Raw genomic sequence first — 20,162 nt, forward strand, 5'->3', positions numbered from 1 at the left:
AATTCACAATGTTGCTATGTTGTAAGTATGTATTTATGTGTTGTTCATTTTAACGACACTCAATAAACTCAGTAGACTCAATATAAACTCAATTTGGAAACAACACTCTTTTTTGGTTAGAAAACCACCCTTAAAATTATTCTCTTATATTCAAGAGGAGAAGTAATCGGCAACGAAAAAAGGTTTTGGAGAAACTTTATCTTTATAGAAAACTGCGTATCCTAGAATTTACATAGGGGGCAAAGCAAATTCAAGGAGACTGCACAGACCGCGTTCATTCGCGAGACAGACAACATCCAAAAAAACAAAACAATACAAGTCCCTTAATTAATAAAATAAAAATTGAGGAGCATTACCTCATGTAACTTTGCGTAAACCTGGCTCAGTACGTCTGTTTGGTTAAACTTCAAACTTCAAACTCAAATAGTTATTAGTTAATTCAACAGGGGAAAGCTTAAAGTGTTCAACAAAACACTTTATCGATACAAATAATTATCAAGTTATCTGACAGGTACAATGTCACAGTACTAGCTTTCAAAGTTTAATGAGTAAAATGTATTTTTGTAAACTGTCAAACTCAATACGTAGGAAGCGATTTTCGAATTAAAAGCACATTTGTTGATTCCTCATTTGTTGGTAAGGAACATTGGATGTAAATTGTCAGGTTTTTATATCGTGCGCTTATGTGCATTGCATTGAGGTCACTGGACTTTAAACTCTGCTGAACAGAAGTAAAAATCCTGGTGAGGCAAAATAAGCAATCAAAGGACGGCTGCTGTGATAAAGAGACGACGAGAAGATTAAGACTCAAAGTGAAAAAATAAATAAATAAATAAATTGCTAAAGTCATTTGGATACGCGGTGGCCTAATGGTTAACAAACAATATTTAAAGCACAAGCTGTAATTATAAAATGAGTTTCAGGAAAGAACGGGAAAGATTAGCAAGAGATAGAGGAAGTCAGAAGGGTTCAAGTTCTCCATAGCCTATGTTCCTACATAGGGCTAATAGACCTTAAAAAAGTAATATTGAACAACTTTGACTCTGTTTCGTTAACAAAGTTCGGTTAAAAATGCTTTGAAATCTAACTATTTCACCTTTCATCAGTTTTGCGGTTTTCAGTCTACAACTGAAATGATAACTGTACTCGTTTTACCATGGCGTCCAAAAATGATATGGTTTAAAGTTAAAAAGACTATATCAAATCAACCACTGCATTTGGAATATAAAGCTAATCTAGAGCCAGTGGGAAGGAAAACGAAAGCGAAGAATTCAAACTCATTAATTAAGCTGTAAACGAATATTTGCTATGTAATAACGACAGTGTATACACATTATGATTTGCACACTGCATACAAGATTTCAGTAAAAATCGAAGAAACACTTTCTTTTTTTTTAATTTTAAAATTCGCATATCTCCATTCTCCTGCGGCAATAAGTGAACGATATATCGCACTCAAAATTCCAAAACCTCTCCCAAGCTGGTGATCAATTATATCGTGCACTCGTCGCGCTGTGACCTCACCGGATGTTAGGAGAACGCGCCGTTTCAGGAACCAATCAGAAAGCAGATCCATCTATTTGCTTTCGTCTTTTTTTTCGATGTCAATATTTTTATATTGTGCTAACTAGAAGTGGAAAATTGATTTAAAAAAAATTCACGAAAGCGTTTTATCGATCACTTTAAACGGATACATGGGCTTATCTTTAGCCGAACAAAGGTATCCATCAAATATTTGTTTTGTAAATCCATCTTACGTCCATAACATAATTTCTCTTAGTTTGGTCAACTTTTGTTTTTTGTTTGTATATAATGCATCGAAAGCTATACGTAAATAAAATTTATTCTTAGAAGAAATATTCACCCCAGGAAGAAAGCCTTCCTTTTAATATTTGACCAACCCACGGAAAAAACTCAAACAATATTTTTTTGGACACAAAGTGAACCGATAAGCTGATAAGACTGATTGTTACAAAAAGAAACAAACTAAGTGCGCACTGATGTAAAGTATATTCATGTTATTATTTAACTACTCCTTATTACTTAATAAAATGAAGAACCGAAGATAGACTACTGATACGATTTTTGTTAGGAAACAAATTGAATTCATCATCATAAAGAAACATATTGAGCACATATTTTAAAAGTGTTAATTCCAGTATCAGTGGTTATATTTGGAAAGACAAGGAAAACGAGTGTATTAAATAAAAACATAGAGTACTTGTGTAGATAAACTTAGGTTATTTGGTCAATAACATTGCGTAGCCTTGCAATATCGCTATTCATTTTGCATATTGTGCACCCGATTATCTCGCATCCAAAGGTATAAAACACATCGTTTGGAGTTGTCCACCATTCAGAAACGAAGAAGACTTCGCGATGAACAAACTGTTCCTGTTAGCATTGGTTGGCTTTGTGCTGGCCATAGGCTTGGCCCTTCCTTTCAATGAGGATGGAGATAACCTAAGTAATGACTTAAATTCAGAAGACGCCGAGAGGTAAAAACTAAACTTAGTGATCTCTTAGTAAGCTTCCCATTAGGTAAAACTGGCCGGCCAGACCGGCATATTCGAGAACAGAATTCTGTTGTTAGTCAAATTGGTCAATGCATAAAAATTATACACTGTTGTGATGGATTTGTGGGAGAATCTCGCTCGTGGAAAAAGCCCGTTTCACATTCAAAACCACAGGACGGGCCAGTTCGGACTAATGGAAAGCGCTCTTAGATTATTCTTCAAGGATTCAATCGTACGAGCAAAAATGTTTTTGTTAATCTTACTTTCGGAATAAGTCAAACAATGCCCGCATTCGCAAATAGCTTGGGTAAAAGGCATAAAACTTATTTTCGTCGTTATCATTGTTTGCAGGAACTTGGACTGGGATCCTGAAGATGACGTTGATGAAAACGAAGACGAAGATTACGAGTATGATGATGATGACGATGATGATGATGATGATGATCAAGAAGACGAAGATGACGACAACGCTTTGTCTAATCCGCTAAAGAAGTCATCAGATCCGTTTATACGGCGTTTCGTTCGTGGCCGTCGCATCGTCCGCCGGGTTCGTAGAGTCTTCCGCCGGTTCCGTCGCCGTAGATCCCGACGTGGCTAAAGTTGCAAAACTGGTTGATAGGAAGTCTAGGTAAGCACGTAGAAAAGTATGGCCCACTGTATTTTTGGCTTCTATTTCTTAGCTTCAATTAAGGCACATTCCATTGAAATTTAAATTTACCAACGTCAAAAATGGGGCAGAAAGAACAAGAGTACAAAGAAAGAAAACTCAGAAAAAAAACATAATTTATTACTAATGGTATAGAATCCCTAATTCTCGTTAAGCCTGGATAGGATAAGCCACTGTCGTTAACTGGGCGTAAAGCAAATAGTCGAAACACATTAGACTGATCACCGTGTTTTATCTCTCACGATTTTAATGTAGTGTAGAAGCTCGTGCCGACGATCCGTGGCATTGTTAACCAGCGATTTTAAAGCGACATGCAAAGTGTATTTCCTATTTCTTTCCCTTTTTATTATTTTTATAAAGAGTAGTTGTTGTTTTACTAATAAACCAGAGAGAGCAAAAAAAGTTTATCGTGCATTTGTTTGCCCCGAGGAAAGTTTGTAATAAACGGTAGTTTCGGCAAAAATCAATTCCATTGTTTTTGAATTTCGTTTGATGTCTTTCTGGAAAAAGTTGTTCCAAGGATGATTTTTGTAAATTTTAATATATTTAAGTTCCACACAACATTGACCTATATCAGCATCCTGAGCTCATAACGTGTTAAAAAGGAACTATTTAACTTAGCGTGAAATGATAAAAAAATTTAACACCTGACAACTGAAACAGAGGTATTTTTGATTGTGTATGACAGGAGGAAGTTAAAGACGGTAAATTACCAGCTAGAAAGGATATAGCTTTATTGTTAAATATGTACCTTTTACTTCTATAGATGTGCCCAACAAGAAGAAAACTGGAAATGCCGAAACCTGTTAATCTTAAACAATTGACCAAAATTTGATAAAGTAATGTTTGCAAGCTGTAGTAGATAAACACAGACGACTGTAGTGATTTTTGGTTTAAATAAAAATTAAAACTCATAACCACTTGTTATGAGGTGTTCTTATTATTCTAAAATGTAGATATTTTTACCAGCTCCTTGCGCGAGTTTTCCTTTTGTGAAAGAGCAATTTTACTGGGGGTGTTTGGGAGTTTGTGGGAGGTAGTACCTTTGCATGGGGACGGTAACTTATCGCACCCTCAGGGTAGCTAAACTCCACTGATCTACACGCAGCATCCAGCTATGACGTATGGCTCCTCGAAGTTGCAGGCATTGCTACGGCAACACCCCCGGCAATGGTGTCAACCCACCGGCTGAACTACGACAGAGTAGCTGGCTCACAACTAGGCTGGCGAGGTGAATGGGCAGGTGGGGCTCAATATTTCCGAAAAAAATAAAGACTTCCTAAGAGAAGTCACTAGTCAGATAAACCTCCTCCCCAACCCCCTCCGTTGGAAAAAAAATGCTTCACGGTCCCTGCACTAAAGTTTCTTCTCAAGTGTTGTGACAAGATTCAGCAAGATCGTAATATTAAAAGGACGCTGTAACTGGTTTGACATGACACAAAACACATCCGGAAACACAAACAAGATTGAAAGACACATGAGAGAAAATATTATTATATACGTACTGAGATTTACTCACTGAAAAGCCGCTGAGTACATTTTCGTTGGCAAACCGATGTTAACCAACCAAATAGCGCGTATCGTTTTTTTCACGTGAGAGGAAAATGACACGTCCAATCAAAAGCTGCGTATCATGTTCTTTGACGTGTGAGACGTATCAAGTTGAAGTTTTCATTCAAGGCTGATTGGCGGCGTTCGCCGGCGTTTCGATTTCTTAGCGTAGCTCTGAAATCGCTTTTTTAGCGTAGCTAAGAAATCGCTAAGAAATTGGTATCCCTAAGAAAAACCAAAGTGAAAAGCCCATGATTCTTCAGCAGAAAATGTGTTAAAAGAACACAGAAGATAAAAGCAAAGCGGACCTGAAATTTTTGGATGAATATTTTTGACAAGCGAAGAACACGACGAGCGAAAGGGCACAATAGCTCAGAAGAAGAACAAGATGAGGTTGCATTGAGCAATCAAAACAAAAAGAACCGAAAAAAAGTCCGTGAAAGAAAATACAAAGCTGCTGGACGTGCCGTTGAACGACGAAGATTTTCAACTGCTTTACGCAGTCGGTTTACGAAAATAACTTGCTTGGAGGGTAAATACCGTAGGCGCCTACTTTTCATGAAGTATTCTTTATTTCTGTCACTAAGCTACCTCTTTAATTAAGTTTCGATCACCTGTTTGAACCAAAATCTAAGGGAACTCTCACTGAATTTTCACCTAAAGAATGGCCTTGAGCAATTGCTGCTGCTCCAGCTTCTCGAGTCTGTAATGATATTGGCAACATCTGGACCTATTACCCTTCTTACACAATTCATTGACAGTACAAGTTGAATTGGTGGTCGTGTCTTGGTAGAAGATCCTCTTTCTTCGTTTTGACGACTTAATGGCATTTGCACTTGATCATCTCAGTTAAGGTCGACGGAGAAAAATAAAAAAGGATTTGTTTCAACAATTAAGTTATCAAGTGAATAATATAATTTCAAACGTTAAGTTTCTTTTGTACCAAACCTTCGCAGTTTGGGCGGGGTGCTTTATGGATTAAATGTTAAGTGATCGTGCCCTCACCGATACACACGCAGGGTCAAAGAAGCTTCAATGTTTTTTAATAACTTATGTGGGTAATTGTCTTAAAAATTAACCTGAACTAACACAACAAAAAGCCGAAAAACACCCTAGCTTTAGTTTAATAAAGGTCGCGTAACATCTCAAAGGTTCTCTGTAGAAAATAATTTTTTTTCCAATATTTCTTATGATAAAAAAAGTGTTTGCAACATGACACTAGGAGCTACTTGGCGGCTTTTGCATTGTCGGTTGACCTTTTTGCACTGATAGGATGAACAATATATCTTTTTAAAAGTCAGGTTTCTTATGTACCTGTTGCGAAAAGAATGCTTGTAAGAAATTTCTATACAGCTTAGGGTTCTATTTTAGCCAGATATCTAACCATCCACAGTTCATTGGATACGCTATAAGTTTAAAATGAAAAGGAAGTCTTGTTACAGTGTACGAGAAAAAGAGGAAGGTGGAGGGATAAAAATTGTTACATTAGTTAAACAGTGATATTGTTTTCTCTCTGACCGATTTATTAACAGAAACAAAAAGGTAAAAGGTGTAAGGAATTAATGATATTGGTCTAATATCGTTGTTTTCAACTAGTGTAGACGAGGTTAGGCACGGATTTCATTACGTTGCACGCTTAAAGTGGAGGTTGTTCTTTCTTTTCCAAACGTTTTGTGCAAAAGTAAAATGGCGCACTTTCGTTTTTACTGGTGGTGTTTTATCAAAATTAGCTTTCTGCTCAGTGATAATTAACACTAGTCCAATATTTGTATTCACATCATATGATAATTATATCAATTTTTGTTCGTTAATGCTTGAGACTGATAATAACTGACTGAATTTAAATATTTCCTAAACGTAAAGACAGCTCCTCTACGATAGCCCGTCAAGATTCTACCTCCCTAAACCACTTGCCATTAAATATCTAACAGACACTGTGGAATATAAAAACTCATTTCCTTTATTTGAAAGATGTTTCGGGAGCATACAACGTGAAATAATTTTTAAGACATGGAAAATCAACAACCAGTCACGTTTCCTACAGTGAAATGGAGCAGTTCCACTAAACTTTTTTTTTTTTTACAATAAACTTCCTGCTCAATGATAATTAATATTAATTCAATATCTGTAATTAAATCATTTTTAATGATTGCGTTTAGCTTTGTTCGCTACTGCTTGAGACTGATAGCTGGCTGAATTCAAATGTTTATAGCCCGTGAGGATGTTTCCTCCTGTAACCTCTTAAATTAAATACTTTCACATATTGCGGGATATTATAATTCATTCATTTATTTAAAGGACACTTCGATAGCAAACAATGTAAAAATAATTTCTAAGTCGTGGAAAGTAACAATCACTGCCGTCTGTCATTAGCAGCCGTTTTATGTCTTTAACGAACGCTCCATGAGAGTAATTTGATTTTTGTGGGAAAATTGGATTTTACTACTAGGTCTAGGTTGGTTTGAGTTAATGCCAGGAGGTTTTGAAATTTGCACACCGTCGTGGAATTTTTAAAGTGTTTCAAGTGTTCTAAGGGTTGCCGCTATTTATCATCTCTTTGCGAGTATAGAGGGATTGCAAAAAGTTACTTAGTGTCCAGTATGTTGAGCTCTGTTGAATTAATCGATGTGTTAGATAATGTGGCCGTTTTCTTGATCAACGCCTTTAGTCGATTAATTTAGCGATAGTCTTGAAATTAACAATTAAATTAAATCGGCCCTTTGAAGGTCTATGTTTTTTCCCGTTTGCATTTGATTTTTTATAGGATTCTAACAAAAAACGCTATTAGAAGTATTGTTTGTGTTCATGTATATTTCTCCGCCTCATTTCAGCAATGCTAATTATCTAACTCGACAAGTATTCTTTGCCTCGCATTTGAAAACAATATATATCTTATCATATCTAAAGCGATTAAAAATGTACCGGAAAAGATTACACACCAGTTATCACTATCAATTAAGTAATAAGTGTAATCGCACTAGTGTTATGTAAAGCTGCCTTCTAAGAACACAAAGGACACTCACGATCTTTGAAGTAATATACGTAACACTCCAGATTAGTAACCAAGGAAAGAATATTGACAAAAAGGGCCAGAAAAAAGTACACGTAACGATTTTTCAGTATGATTTTCGAGATTTTAGATACGGTGATTTAGTTTTTGATATATGCTCTAATTATACACGTATAACAGAAAAGAATCAGGGGAAACTATACAAAATATAAGTTAATCAAGGATACCAACCTACTCTCCTGTCACAAACTTGATATTCTTGATGAATGGACAATAATTTGTCGATAATAAGCTCCTTTTGTACACAAGATAAGTCTACAGATGTCAAAGATATATCAATGATAGGATAATTGACTATATATTGGAATACCGTCCGAGTAATACTCAAAATATCAGTGGCACACACACGCCGAGGTAATAAAACGGAAGAACAGCTTTTGTTTCTTTCTAACTTTGGACATAAGGAAACAGATTTCCTTATTCACGAGTGACGTCTTCGAAAGTTTCTTTTTCAGACGAGTGTTATATTAAATTAATGATAAATGATCAATACAAGGGAGAGCCAGTGACTAGAAAACCCTTAAGGATCTTTATCTGAAAAGTGGCTACATATATTGATGCCTTAATGAATCGATACAAGTACTTCTGTGAAACTGTCCAACTCTTATTCCAAATTCACTCGCGGAAGAGTTAACAGTTTGATGAGACCGAGCATAGCGTGTGTCCGGACACATCAAGATATGAAAATTTTGATCAATGTCGCTGCTGTGGTCTTCCTCTTATTTTCATTATGGAAAGAATGTCACTCGGTTCCCCTTCAGGATGATGCATCTGATTTAGCAAATTTACAAGAATACAAAATCGACAAAAAGATTGAAGACACACCAAATGAAGTAGATAGGTTGGTGCAATTAATTGAGTGAAATGATTTTGTATAGTAGCTATAGGCTTTTGTCTAAGAGAGATACAAACCAATAAATACAACCTAGTTAATGTCCTACGTTTTCGAAATTATTGTAAACAGAGAAAAAGGTTTCTCGAATCCTTGCTGCTATTTTTTCCTGGGCGATATATCAATATGGAAAATATTTCCCGAAAAGGTAAAATAAGCCGCGAAGAAACGAATTAGGGTAGCAAACCTGATAAAAACAGGATTCGAAAAAACTGACGTCTTCGATGAAAACTCAAAACCAACTAACACGATATAAATTACTTTGTTCCATCGCATAGCCACGCTAAAAGCGAAGAAAATACCAAGGAAGATGGAAACTACGAGTATGGCGATATCAACAACAACGCTGATGATGAGCATATGGTTTCTCTCGAAGATCCAAGATACCGTCGTAAGCCTTATCGCTATTGCATTTGTATTCGGCGATCGTCCCGTGGTCGTGGTAGAGGTGGTTGGCGACCATTGCCCCGCCCATACTAGTAACAAACTGAACTTAACTGCATTTACTACATATATTATCTTAGGTTTTAGGAACTTAACTTTTAGGAACTGGTAGATATCACGCTTTAGCTTTGTAAAAGACTATGTCTTGTTTTGCTCGCCGAAACATTTATCATGAAATAACCACCTGTCCGTTCATTTGAATGTATAATTTGAATGCACGATGGTCTCAGAGGCGGTGTGTGCTCGTCTGCATCTAAACGCTTATTATATCAATAAGCTTGAGTGATGAACTGTGCTCAAAGAAAAAAAATACCTCAAGCATAGCTAGACCTTTTTTTTTTCGTAATGTTTTGTTTCATAGTATGTGATATCGGCAAGGTCCCATTGATAATTTTTATTTAGGGGAAATACTTGCTGAAGGGAAAATTGTATCTCAGTTTGCGGAGGCTGGGGGGTAAGGGGTGCGAGGAGGGAAGGGGGGTGGTCCAACCAAAACGTAATATTGACCCCCAAACCTATGGAATACGCACAGAAGGAGCTAGGGCGGAGGGGGTTGGGGCAGGTAACATAATTTGAGGAGGGGAATCATTGTTATATTACAGCGAGTAACTATCAAATCGTCCCTTACCACATAAGAACGATCCATCTTTGCGTGCAAAGATTAGTATTGTATTGTCTGTCAAATTGCCGTGTTGAGGGGGGTTGGGTGGTGGTAAAGTGTTCTGTTTTGGTTGGAAACTTGCAATATCAAGTTTATTTCTTGAGGGGTAATATCCCCAAATGTTCTAAATAGTTACTTAAATTTATGTAGCTTGCGACGTGTGTATCTACCAACTTCCGGTCTGGGGATCCCGGCCAACGGGATTCTCTGTGTCCTTATAAGAATCGAGACAAGCGTGGTGATTCCTTTCGTTACATGTCTACAAATAAATAGCATTCTATCTGTTATCCTGTGAAATTCATTGTACCTCAACACCAGCTTCGCGCACTTCGTCCCATGCGAGCTTTCACTTAGGAGCTTACCTGAAGTTATTTAAAAAAACAAGGCATATAATAAATATGTAATAATATATGGTTATCATTTAATTAATTCCTTTTTAGATAAAAATACAAGTTTTGTCACCTTAACTTATCTGAGCGATTTGAACCAGTTCGTTTCGTTAATTATGCGTTAAGAATTAACAAATGATATGCAATATATATGAGCACTAATAATGTATACACCAGAGCAACTTTAACTTAAGCTATAATAAAATCTTGTCATATAAAAAAATCGCAATTAGCATAACTTTGATACATCTTTTTTATTCAATCACTCCAAATTTTGCAGCAAGAACTCGAGCATTTACTGAATCGATTACTTGTCTAAGTAGCGTGGAACGTTAAAAATCTCTTCTCCTTAATGAGAAACGCAAACACTGCCAAAGATTTTATCTGCCTTCCCTTTCAACGATCCTATACCATCTACGCATTTATTTACTAAACAGATGCTAATGGCTGTATGATTTTTGCAGCAGAAGAAATTGTTTCGACCACTAAAGATATTTGCTTTTCCATCTCAGGTTTCTTTCCCGCCCTTATTGCCCTCAAAACCCCCGGAAATGGAAAACCTAAGCTATTAAACATGTGCCTCAGAAGGTAATTGTCTGTCATCATTGCAGAGCTGATGAACGCTTTTTCGACTTGTACCATTTGATCATTAAACTCACGCAAACGTAACGGGTTAGCTTGGTCTGGGTTCAACTTGGACTTTGCTTGTTCAAAAGCGTGGCTGGAAACTGTGAAGTTGTCAATAGCTCTACGAATATACTCGGTCGAAATGTTTACGTTCTGCAGTTTTAAATTAAAAGTCATCATTTGATAACCTTTGAGCAGTGCCCTTGCGTAACGGATCACATCAAATGGCAAAATAGGAGTATCCGACAAGTCAATCAAAAGTCCTCCTTCAAACTTGGTTACAGCTTCATGGAACTCAAACTTGGGGTCGATAAAAGTTTTCATCCAATAGAAGTTATCTTCCTGGGTGTGGTAGACAGGATACAGCTCTACTGGATTACCAGGTCCGAAGAAGTAGCTGAAATCAGCTGAAGGTATCCCGGAGTACATGTAAAATGGATAGTAATCACTAAAATAGCTGTATGGCACAACGTAAGGCTCACCGGGGTTGCTTTGCGAAGGGTTTCGCTCAACCATGATGTCATACAAGCTTGTTTTATTGCCGTGTGCGTTTGGATCTTTTACCTTCTTGGCCCAGGAGAAGATAGCTGTTGAGAGAAGTGGACAGTTTTGACTAACTAAAACGTAGTTGCCGCCAACCGCCACGTCAGTGTTCAAATAAACGACTGCTCTATCGTGCAGAATCTTTTCATTCTCTTCTACCCATTCTATGGAGCCGATCAGTCCAAATTCCTCCGCCCCCCAGCTGCAGAACTTCAGGGTTCTTCTCGGTCGCCATCCTTCTCCAAGCATTTTGCCGACTGCCCGTGATATCTCCATCAGGGCTGCCGTGCCGCTTGAGGGATCAGCAGCCCCAAAAAGCCACGCGTCTCGATGGCTGCCTATCAACACATATCTGTCAGGCTCCTCGCGACCATGGATGGTGCCAATGACATTGTATATCGCTTTGATGGTGACGATGTTGTTTACATGCAATCGCACAGTAGCATTTGAGTTGTTGAAGCCTGGTCCGAAACCGAAGGACACATTTAGACCTCCTTGCCATTCTTTTGGTACTTTTTCGCCTGCAACAAATAAGAGTAACAAGATATTAATGTAGTATTTTCGTACAACACATGTGAACAAAATTGTTTAACGGTGCTACTATTGTTGTTGCTTTTGTCGGTTGTTGATTACTGCAAGTCTAATACTGTAGTCAGGATAGGAAAGGCACTTGTGATTTATATAAAGTGCCAGCACCTGAAATCAGATTTTAGTTTGTGTGCCCCAAATTTCATTAATCAGTAGGTAATGACAATGCTAAAAGAAATACTAAAAGAGTTTAAAATAAGTCGATTAAACAAGTTGCTTAAAGATAGTACACTTTTAATGACACATTTTTTTCGCATACCTCCAAGCTGCCGTAGCAAAACCAGGGCATCGTTGTAAGAAATCGGCTGTGAAGGTATAGCTGCCAATTTGGTCGTATTGATTGGTCGTCGGTACATCCCCTCAATAGACGGCATTTGAGGGGTAAGAGGATCACCAAAGTTCGTTGCCATCGGCCTCTCAAATATAGCATCACCAGACGTCCAGGCGCTGTTAGGATAGGTATCATTTGGACTATGTCTGGAAGGATGAGGGTCTGGAAAGATAAGAGCTCCAATAGCACCAAGGGAGGCCGCACGATTTATCTGCAGTAGAAATTGTACATATATACTGTAGATCTGTCAGTTTCCACACAGATGTTATTACCATATTTCTGCTAATAATCTCTAGTTTTGGAATAAGTTATCATGCCGCTTCCCTCGATACTTAACCGTTATTTAGGGAAAAATGTGACAGTGCACCAATAAAATGAAGTCGATTGGAAGCGTCTGAAATTAAACTTTTAATAAAGTCCCTTTTCTTGTGGCTTCTCTTTTTATGACCTGCTCGCGGGCAGGCTTGGCGGCCTAAAGCTAACAACGCTAGCTAAACTCCTCAGATCTAGATCTCGGCTGGTCTTGCCAGAAATCAGCTAGCTCAGTGGAATTTGTTCACGTTTAGCCATTACGCGCATTTTAGGTTCAATTTTGTTTTGTTTTATTAGAAATTTCATAAGGCCAGCTTATACGTCAAAGAATCCCTAAAAATCTCAGCTGTTCAGTTTATTATCTTCCCAATAACAAAACAGCTTAACGATTATATATCCACTTAATGATTAAACTTATATGGACCCGATTCAAAAGGATGGGGTGCAGCTTTTTCCTGTGATAGTACAGAGACTCCCGATCTCGAACCCTCGCTAACTCGAACCTCGCGCACCGAACCATCGTTCCCCTGATTTCCGTTACATTTACTGTTTACCCTCGGTAACTCGAACCCCGATAACTCGAATCCCCGCAACTCACCATTTCGTCCCCAACTCCTTTTACCCCGACCGACCGCCGTCAATCTACGTAAGTGTACGACCAAGTGAACCGAAATATACGTACACAAAGAGCCGTCCCCGAAACGCCCCTCAAAACACGAGGCCCGCCGACGCCCGTTATTTTGTGAGGTCATACCTTTTTTATCCAACAAAACTTAAAGGAATCCAGGACGAAACTGACCACCGAAAAGTCGACTGCAGCAGAGCCAAAGTGTTGTTCCGTGAAACCTGCAACGTTCGCAGCTACGCGTCGTCGTCAGCCCCGACCCTCCCGAAACTCGAACCATTTCGAGGCGAGTTATCGGGAGTCAACTGTATATTTCTAAATGGTAACTCGAGCAAACTCTTTTAACAAGCAAAGTAGCTTCTTTATAAATAAAAATTATTAATTACTAATGGAGAAAAGTAACTTTTTACCTACCGAAGAAAATAATCCTCTTGCAATGACGATCTTATTTTTCAGAGAGATGCGCCAGTGCGGTTTAGAAGGAGCTCTATGTCATCCTTGGATCCTTGATTGATGTAAATAAGTTCACCTTCAACAGTCCCGTTTGGTGAATACGCAAAGTATGGAAAATAGTTAAATTTCTTGGTTGCTGTAGGATCAGCTTTTACCTGGTTGAAAAAAAAAGAAAAAAAAATAAACACGAGACGATATAATATAATTCTAAGAGAATAGACCATGAACGTAATAACGCTCCTTAAAATATTAAATTTCCGTGACCGTTAATCAATGGGATGCCTAATGAGTGAAATTCCACAATAAGTTTTGGCTCCATAAAATCCAGCAAGATGTTTGAACCTAATCATGAGGTGCTACTCGTTCTTGTTGCATATTTGAAGAAATGCTGGCCCAAACGGGGCAATTTAGTAAAAAAAATTGCAACAAAAATTATATTTGAGATCTTTCCGCATGTTATTTATTTTCAATTAAAACTATACTAAGAGATTTTGCAAGCATTAATGTCGTTTTTTGTTTGTTTAGAACTTCATTCAACAAACAAGATTGAAATTCAAATTCCAATTATTGAAACTGTTCTTAAATTGTGACCAAATAATCTATCATAGTCATTACTTCATAATATCAATTCCATTTATTTATTTATTCACAAATATTTACCTCTAACTTTCCTAGAATCGTTTGCTCAACGGTTCCATTGTTGATAACTTCCACTTTGTTTGGATTGTCTTCTTGAGGAAGAGAGAGAGGAACTTTATACTCGGGCATTTCCACTTCATCAAAACCATACATCCGCCATTTTTCAGCCAAATCTACAGCAAGATCACGCTGGCGCTTAGACCCCGCCATGTGAGGCTCAGACGTAATGAACCTGCATTGTATATAAAAGATAATGGTAATTGCTATAAAGCAGGGGGGAAAGCAAGTTCCTATATATTATCTGAGTGATTTTCACGCAACTTGCAAAGAAATCATCGGGGCGGTAGTCAGCGGATGTCTCTAAGGCGCATGAGCAGCTCCTTTCTTTGTAAACTTGCCAAAACAATAACAACATGGGACCAGTGGGAGAGTTCATTTTTTTCCCGCGCCGGTCGGAGCTATTGTTCTTGCTCTATTGTTTCGAGATTGTTTGTTGACTTGGTCGTTCTTTGTTTTACCTCGTTTACAATCCCCATGTGGGCCAGTTGAAAATCGTGGTACAATCATTTGCATTTCAGCACTAAATAGTAGTACGACATCACAAAATTATGCGTTCTTATAACTAAACGACGATAAACACACTGCTTTTAGATTTGTAGTTAAGAGAACTGAACCCCATTATAATAAGTGATTCCACGGCATGGTAGTCGTGATAACCATAGCTTCATTTCGCGGGAAAAGATTGCCCGTTGTGCATCATCGTCCAAAAACCGCTGACTACATCATGAATTGAGCACGTTGCAAGTTGTGAGAGCATCGCTACTTGGTCCCAGACCGCGTTTCTACCCCCCCCCCCCCCCCCCCCGACCCCGACCCGCCCCCCCCCCCCCCCCCTCCGCTATGAAGCTTTGAAATTCAGGCAAGCTCTATCTCAGGGTTGGATAATTCTCCAGCTATTTCGAAGTAATTGTACAATAGGTGCGGCACCACTTGCACTCTCTTTATTGTTCAAGTAAGGTATTGTTTTTTTTGGGGTTTAATAGAAGCTGCATTAAAGCCAGCCTCGAGCTCTTTCGTGGGAACATCACGCTATGAGCTCAAAGGACGTCTCCTAAGGAGGCTGCATTAGAGCGGTTTCCTTTATTTTGCTCAATCCCAAAAACAAACAAAACTGCCCTTCATTCTTGCTCAAACTTATGTCAAGAACTGCATATCTTGAAAAAAGCTAATGTTGTTTACTTTCCAATCGTTTTCTCTTTCTCGATCTTAACCATTTTGTTCCATCCAATTTTTTTTTTTTTTTGGTATTGTTCTACCAACCACAGTTAGGTTTCCTTCAAATGCCGTTCCTGGGTTGTTACAATTGTGTTTTATTAATTTTATTGCTGTCCGCTTTCTACCGACTCCTTTTTCTTAATAATTCGTATGATTACAGACCAAGTAAGTCAAATATGTCCAATTGCTTTAATTGACGTCATTTTATGTTTCCACACTTCTTGAGATGATGCAATAACAAGGAAAGTTTGTCACCCTTGTTTTGATTTGGCTTGATTATGGCAAGATCTCTGCGTCAAAACACTTACTTTTATTTACTTTTTTAACTTTGCAAAAACTGCAACGACAATAAAGAGGTTGTTGTTACAGAAGTTCATTAAAACCAAGCAAGTTAGTTTGCAACATTACGGTAGTTCACAGAAGGAAACTCCAGATTTTTATAACTGATTAGTTTTTCATACACTTGTTTGCTTCTTTCGCATGAAGCCAGCTGACATATTAATAATTTCAGCTTGCACGGAGGTCTTTTTAAAAACAAGCGACGAGTTTATTTGTCGTCGAAGTTTCAACCCATTCCAATCATGACGTAAATGTTTACCTTTCTAGAGCGTCGTTACCATAGCTTAAAAACTATTTCGCTTTCTGAACAAGTAAAAAAATGCAAACAAAATCTCGATGTCTTTCAAGAACGGAACTTTAATTCTTAACATTTCACATTTTCCGAGTTTAATGTAGGCCGTTGTGAGTTCAAATATAAACGTAAACTATCTTTCGCATTCTCTGCACCATAGCGTTTTGTTGTAAATCCCTTTAACTGACTTGCAATGTATTTGACCAATCAATTTTTGATTCCCTCAAGACGATTAGAAGAGCAAACAAGCATATATACATTCGGAAGAGCAATTCATGGACCCAAAAATGTTTTCCTTCATCATGTCTCACAGGTACCGCCAAATAATAAATTGTCCCTCGATCGAAATGGAGACTAACTGCTATGGATATCTGCAGTGGATGTTAATGAATTCGACAAACATTACCTGCCTCCGCAGACACTATCAGGCTTTTTTGATACGGTTGTAAAATCGTGCAGAAATAAAGCAAAGTGGACACTTACTTGAGGTTTTTTTCAATATTTGTCGCCTTTATTTCCTCTTGAAACATGTTGTGATACTTTTCTTTGTTTGGAGCCGCAGTTGGCCTCGGTGTAGTTCCACCGTTGTCGTTTTGGCATTCCACGTCATCCTTTCCAGCTTTCATGGCAAAATACCCAATCAAAAATCCGCCAGCAGTAAAAAACACGACGAGTAAAACGATGAAGATGATTTCACGGCGTCTTCTTGGCCTTGAAACTGTGGGTATCTCTAACTCCATCATGATGCTGTAAAGCCACAATTAATCGCGGAGCAAAGTTTCCGTAGTCTCGAATCTGTTCACAGCCGCAGTTCTAAGCCTTTTCGTTTGTTTAAGCACGCTGACGGGATATTTTTAGTGACAGCCCTGTCAAATGGCAAAAGTGCGTGGTATTAAGATTTTAATTAATTTTAAGTCAGTGAAGTGCTGCAAGGTAAATATATTTTTCGTAGGTTTTCGATCACCAAGGAGGTCCAGGACGTGTAGCAATAATACATTGGGACGATAACCGAATAATTTTGCCCGGTTAATAACTAAGATCTTTTTTTTTTTTTTTTAATTTAGCAATCAAATTAATTTAAAAGTCACAGCCAAATTCACCTGTAACTTGGCAGTAGTTTAGACAATTAAAGGCATTGTTGACTTAATCTCTTGTGTGTTTTCTCTTCGTCAACCGGGATAGTGAAATGAAACGGTGACAATACGAAGAAGCGAAACGGTGTGGAAACGGCCATACTGTGGTGAAAATCCCTAGTGAAAAGGAATCAGTTTAGTTTTATGTTATTACCTTGTTATCTTGTGTAACATAGCTCGTTGGTCAATCGGGCAGTGCGTTACAAACGACAATTTGCGAATTTAGTTTGAATGTGGTTCGCCACTGTAGAACTTCACTCAGATGGAGATTGAGCTGCGTTTTAAGTTACCATACAAGCTACAATACAATAAACGTAGAAATCTCCCATGACCTGAAAAGGTTGTCATTCGAAAACTTATTATTATAAACTCTCTAGTTTTTGGTCTTGTTTGTTTATGGTGTTACTGCCTATCCAAAAACCATAACAGTATATTTATTCAAAGGAAACAACTACGCAGTATTCGGCAATCGTAGATATCAAAACAAATGCAAATAAGCTATGCTCGCGACCTGCGCCCCATCCTCTTTGTAGCTTTGTTTGTGTATGAAGCATTTTAGCTCAAGAAAGCAGAATCTGCCATGCGGGAATGTCCATCACTTCTTAGGAATGTATTAAGTAAACATCGATAGCCCACACAGACATAATTCTAGCTGATCGCCTACTGCATTACCAGACATCGTTACTCGTTTCCCATTTTTGGGGACTTCTCTTGTATCCGGTTATAACCCATAAAGCCCAAAGCGTGATCTGCGTATAATTTCTCCTTAAAACATCACATTAGAACCATTATGAGTCAAAGAAGTAGAGAGTTCACATGAGTTCAGGGCGCGAAAATGATCTTCAAGCTGTAGGCTATTTGCGACAAACCGTTTATCGATCGTTCCCACTCGCCCTCAATCAATCAATCAATCAATCAATCAATCAATCAATCAATCAATCAATCAATCAATCAATCAATCAATCGATACATTTATGTCATGGCGCGGGATGAGGTTGCCCTCTATATCCGAGCCAGAGGCTCATGTTAAAAGCGCATGACAATAATTAAAATACATTATTAAAACAATAGAAACTAGTATAAGTAAAAAAATAAATCCAAATAGATCCAAAATCATGCACTCATTTTATATTCCAAGGTTATATTCCCAATTTCAGCGAACGTATCGACTTGTTTAGTTTTATTTTAATTCGAATTTAAGTTTGCGATGAAATTTCAGGGGTGAAGATCCGTTTTCATTAGTGGTTACCCTTCCACAATTAACCTGGTAAGTCTTAGCTGAAGATAATAGTAGGTGAATGTAATTGGCGCTAATTGGGTAATTTTCATCTTAAGCCAAACCTTTTTCTCACGGTAATAGCTGTCCTAGCTTACTGTTAAAGTTCTTTGTCGTTTACATTTCTTTAATTCTCCGTTGTGGTATTGACATACATGGCCTACTCTGTACACAAAGATGCGATTTTTAAATGAAACGGGAGTGTATTGGATACTTTGAAAAAATAGTTAGGTTAAAGGTTACAAATAAAGCATCCGTTTTTTAAGTGGCATTGTGTTTTTGTGTTGCTTTAGGAAAACAACATTTATTACGAACTAACGTATCAAGAAAAAAAGATATACTTAAAAAGTTTCGTTGCCAATATTTTCATGTTATTGAATAATAAGAAGCTACAATGATCATCGTAAACCAGCATGTGACAGGCAGTTGAATCAACAGCTATTCGTTTAATTCTCGTTTTAGTTATAATTTAAAGTTGTTATTTTGCGTAACTAATATTAAAACAGGTTTACTGCTTATTGTAGATGTGTTGTAATGATTAATCATCCATTTCCATTTTTTTGTTTCTATTATGAACATTTTCAACACCCTGATTAAACAATAAAAATAGCACTGGCACTAAGTTTGTTTCAGATCTCTACATTTCTTGTCAACCGTTTAAACAAATATTGTGCCAAATGTTTTGTTCGCTAGAACCGACACTTGTAAACGAGCAAACTGGAATACTGATAACAGAGAAGAACCTTTACTGCTATGTGTGTACGTTTACAGGCTGGGATTTTGCATTTTTGTTCGTACTCACACAGCTTGATAAACAGAAAAGAACTGGTCAAACGCTTTCATTTCAATGGCCACGTACGAGGGGTTTGATTAACAGGGTGTTTACCTAATAAGTTGTAACAGATGTTTTATAGAAAGTAATCATGTAGTCCTCCTTGGGATCGTAATAATTGTCTATGAGAAAGAAAGAATAGAACTCCTGAAACTATTATAAAAAGTAAGACGATTTGATCTCTAGAATGACACATGTAATGCGTGCATGCGTGTAATGAAAGCGGGAGTCGTGTAAATTTATCCACGTAATAACGCCCGATAATTCGACCAGTCAAAAAAAAAAAGGGATAACCAATATATTAATTTTTGGTCACCTATTATCAATTCACCGACTAAAATATTACATCTGGTTCCATTTCCCATGTAACGAAACTCGTTCTAGGTCGTCCTAGCTTACTGTATTCATGGTACATGGACAATTTTTTAGGTGCTTTGGTCGTTAACAATGATACGGCAAACATACAAAAGCACTTTTTAATACCTTGTATACCAATTTCGAAGTTTAGTTTATACTTCATTTTTTTAATCGAGTTATACCATTTAAAGCTGTTGTTTCTATGCTTGGCAGAGTTTATAAATGTAATATAATATGAAACTGATAATTTTGTGATTTCTTTTTTTGGCGAGCTTTTAAAGAAATTATTTAGACAACTGTTCAAATCATTGGATCTTGTTTTATTTCAACAACACTTCGAAGTGTTATAT

At 37.5% G+C, this 20,162-nt stretch overlaps 2 protein-coding genes and 1 pseudogene across 3 annotated transcripts; 2 read left to right on the forward strand and 1 right to left on the reverse strand.

Annotated features, from left to right (window-relative positions):
- Window positions 1–2,346: 2,346 nt before the first annotated feature.
- Window positions 2,347–4,100, forward strand: LOC144661169 (uncharacterized). The gene is made up of 3 exons (XM_078521873.1): window positions 2,347–2,498; window positions 2,868–3,144; window positions 3,950–4,100. The coding sequence occupies exons 1-2, from the start codon at window positions 2,380–2,382 to the stop codon at window positions 3,112–3,114; spliced, it is 366 nt and encodes a 121-aa protein (XP_078377999.1). The 5' UTR covers window positions 2,347–2,379; the 3' UTR covers window positions 3,115–3,144; window positions 3,950–4,100.
- A 4,330-nt stretch (window positions 4,101–8,430) lies between these two features.
- On the forward strand, window positions 8,431–9,595 carry LOC144661346 (uncharacterized). The gene is made up of 2 exons (XM_078522070.1): window positions 8,431–8,645; window positions 8,975–9,595. Exons 1-2 carry the CDS (start codon window positions 8,446–8,448, stop codon window positions 9,174–9,176), a joined length of 402 nt encoding a protein of 133 aa, XP_078378196.1. The 5' UTR covers window positions 8,431–8,445; the 3' UTR covers window positions 9,177–9,595.
- A 603-nt stretch (window positions 9,596–10,198) lies between these two features.
- Window positions 10,199–17,016, reverse strand: LOC144660703 (putative N-acetylated-alpha-linked acidic dipeptidase; annotated as a pseudogene). The gene is made up of 5 exons (XR_013572135.1): window positions 16,698–17,016; window positions 14,330–14,540; window positions 13,631–13,824; window positions 12,208–12,490; window positions 10,199–11,881 (listed from the first exon to the last, which is right to left on the reverse strand). The product of XR_013572135.1 is annotated as a putative N-acetylated-alpha-linked acidic dipeptidase (transcript).
- Between the last annotated feature and the right edge of the window lie 3,146 nt (window positions 17,017–20,162).

The sequence above is a fragment of the Oculina patagonica genome, chromosome 7, assembly GCF_052425735.1.
Source record: "Oculina patagonica isolate OP01 chromosome 7, crgOcupat, whole genome shotgun sequence".
NCBI lineage: Eukaryota > Metazoa > Cnidaria > Anthozoa > Scleractinia > Oculinidae > Oculina > Oculina patagonica.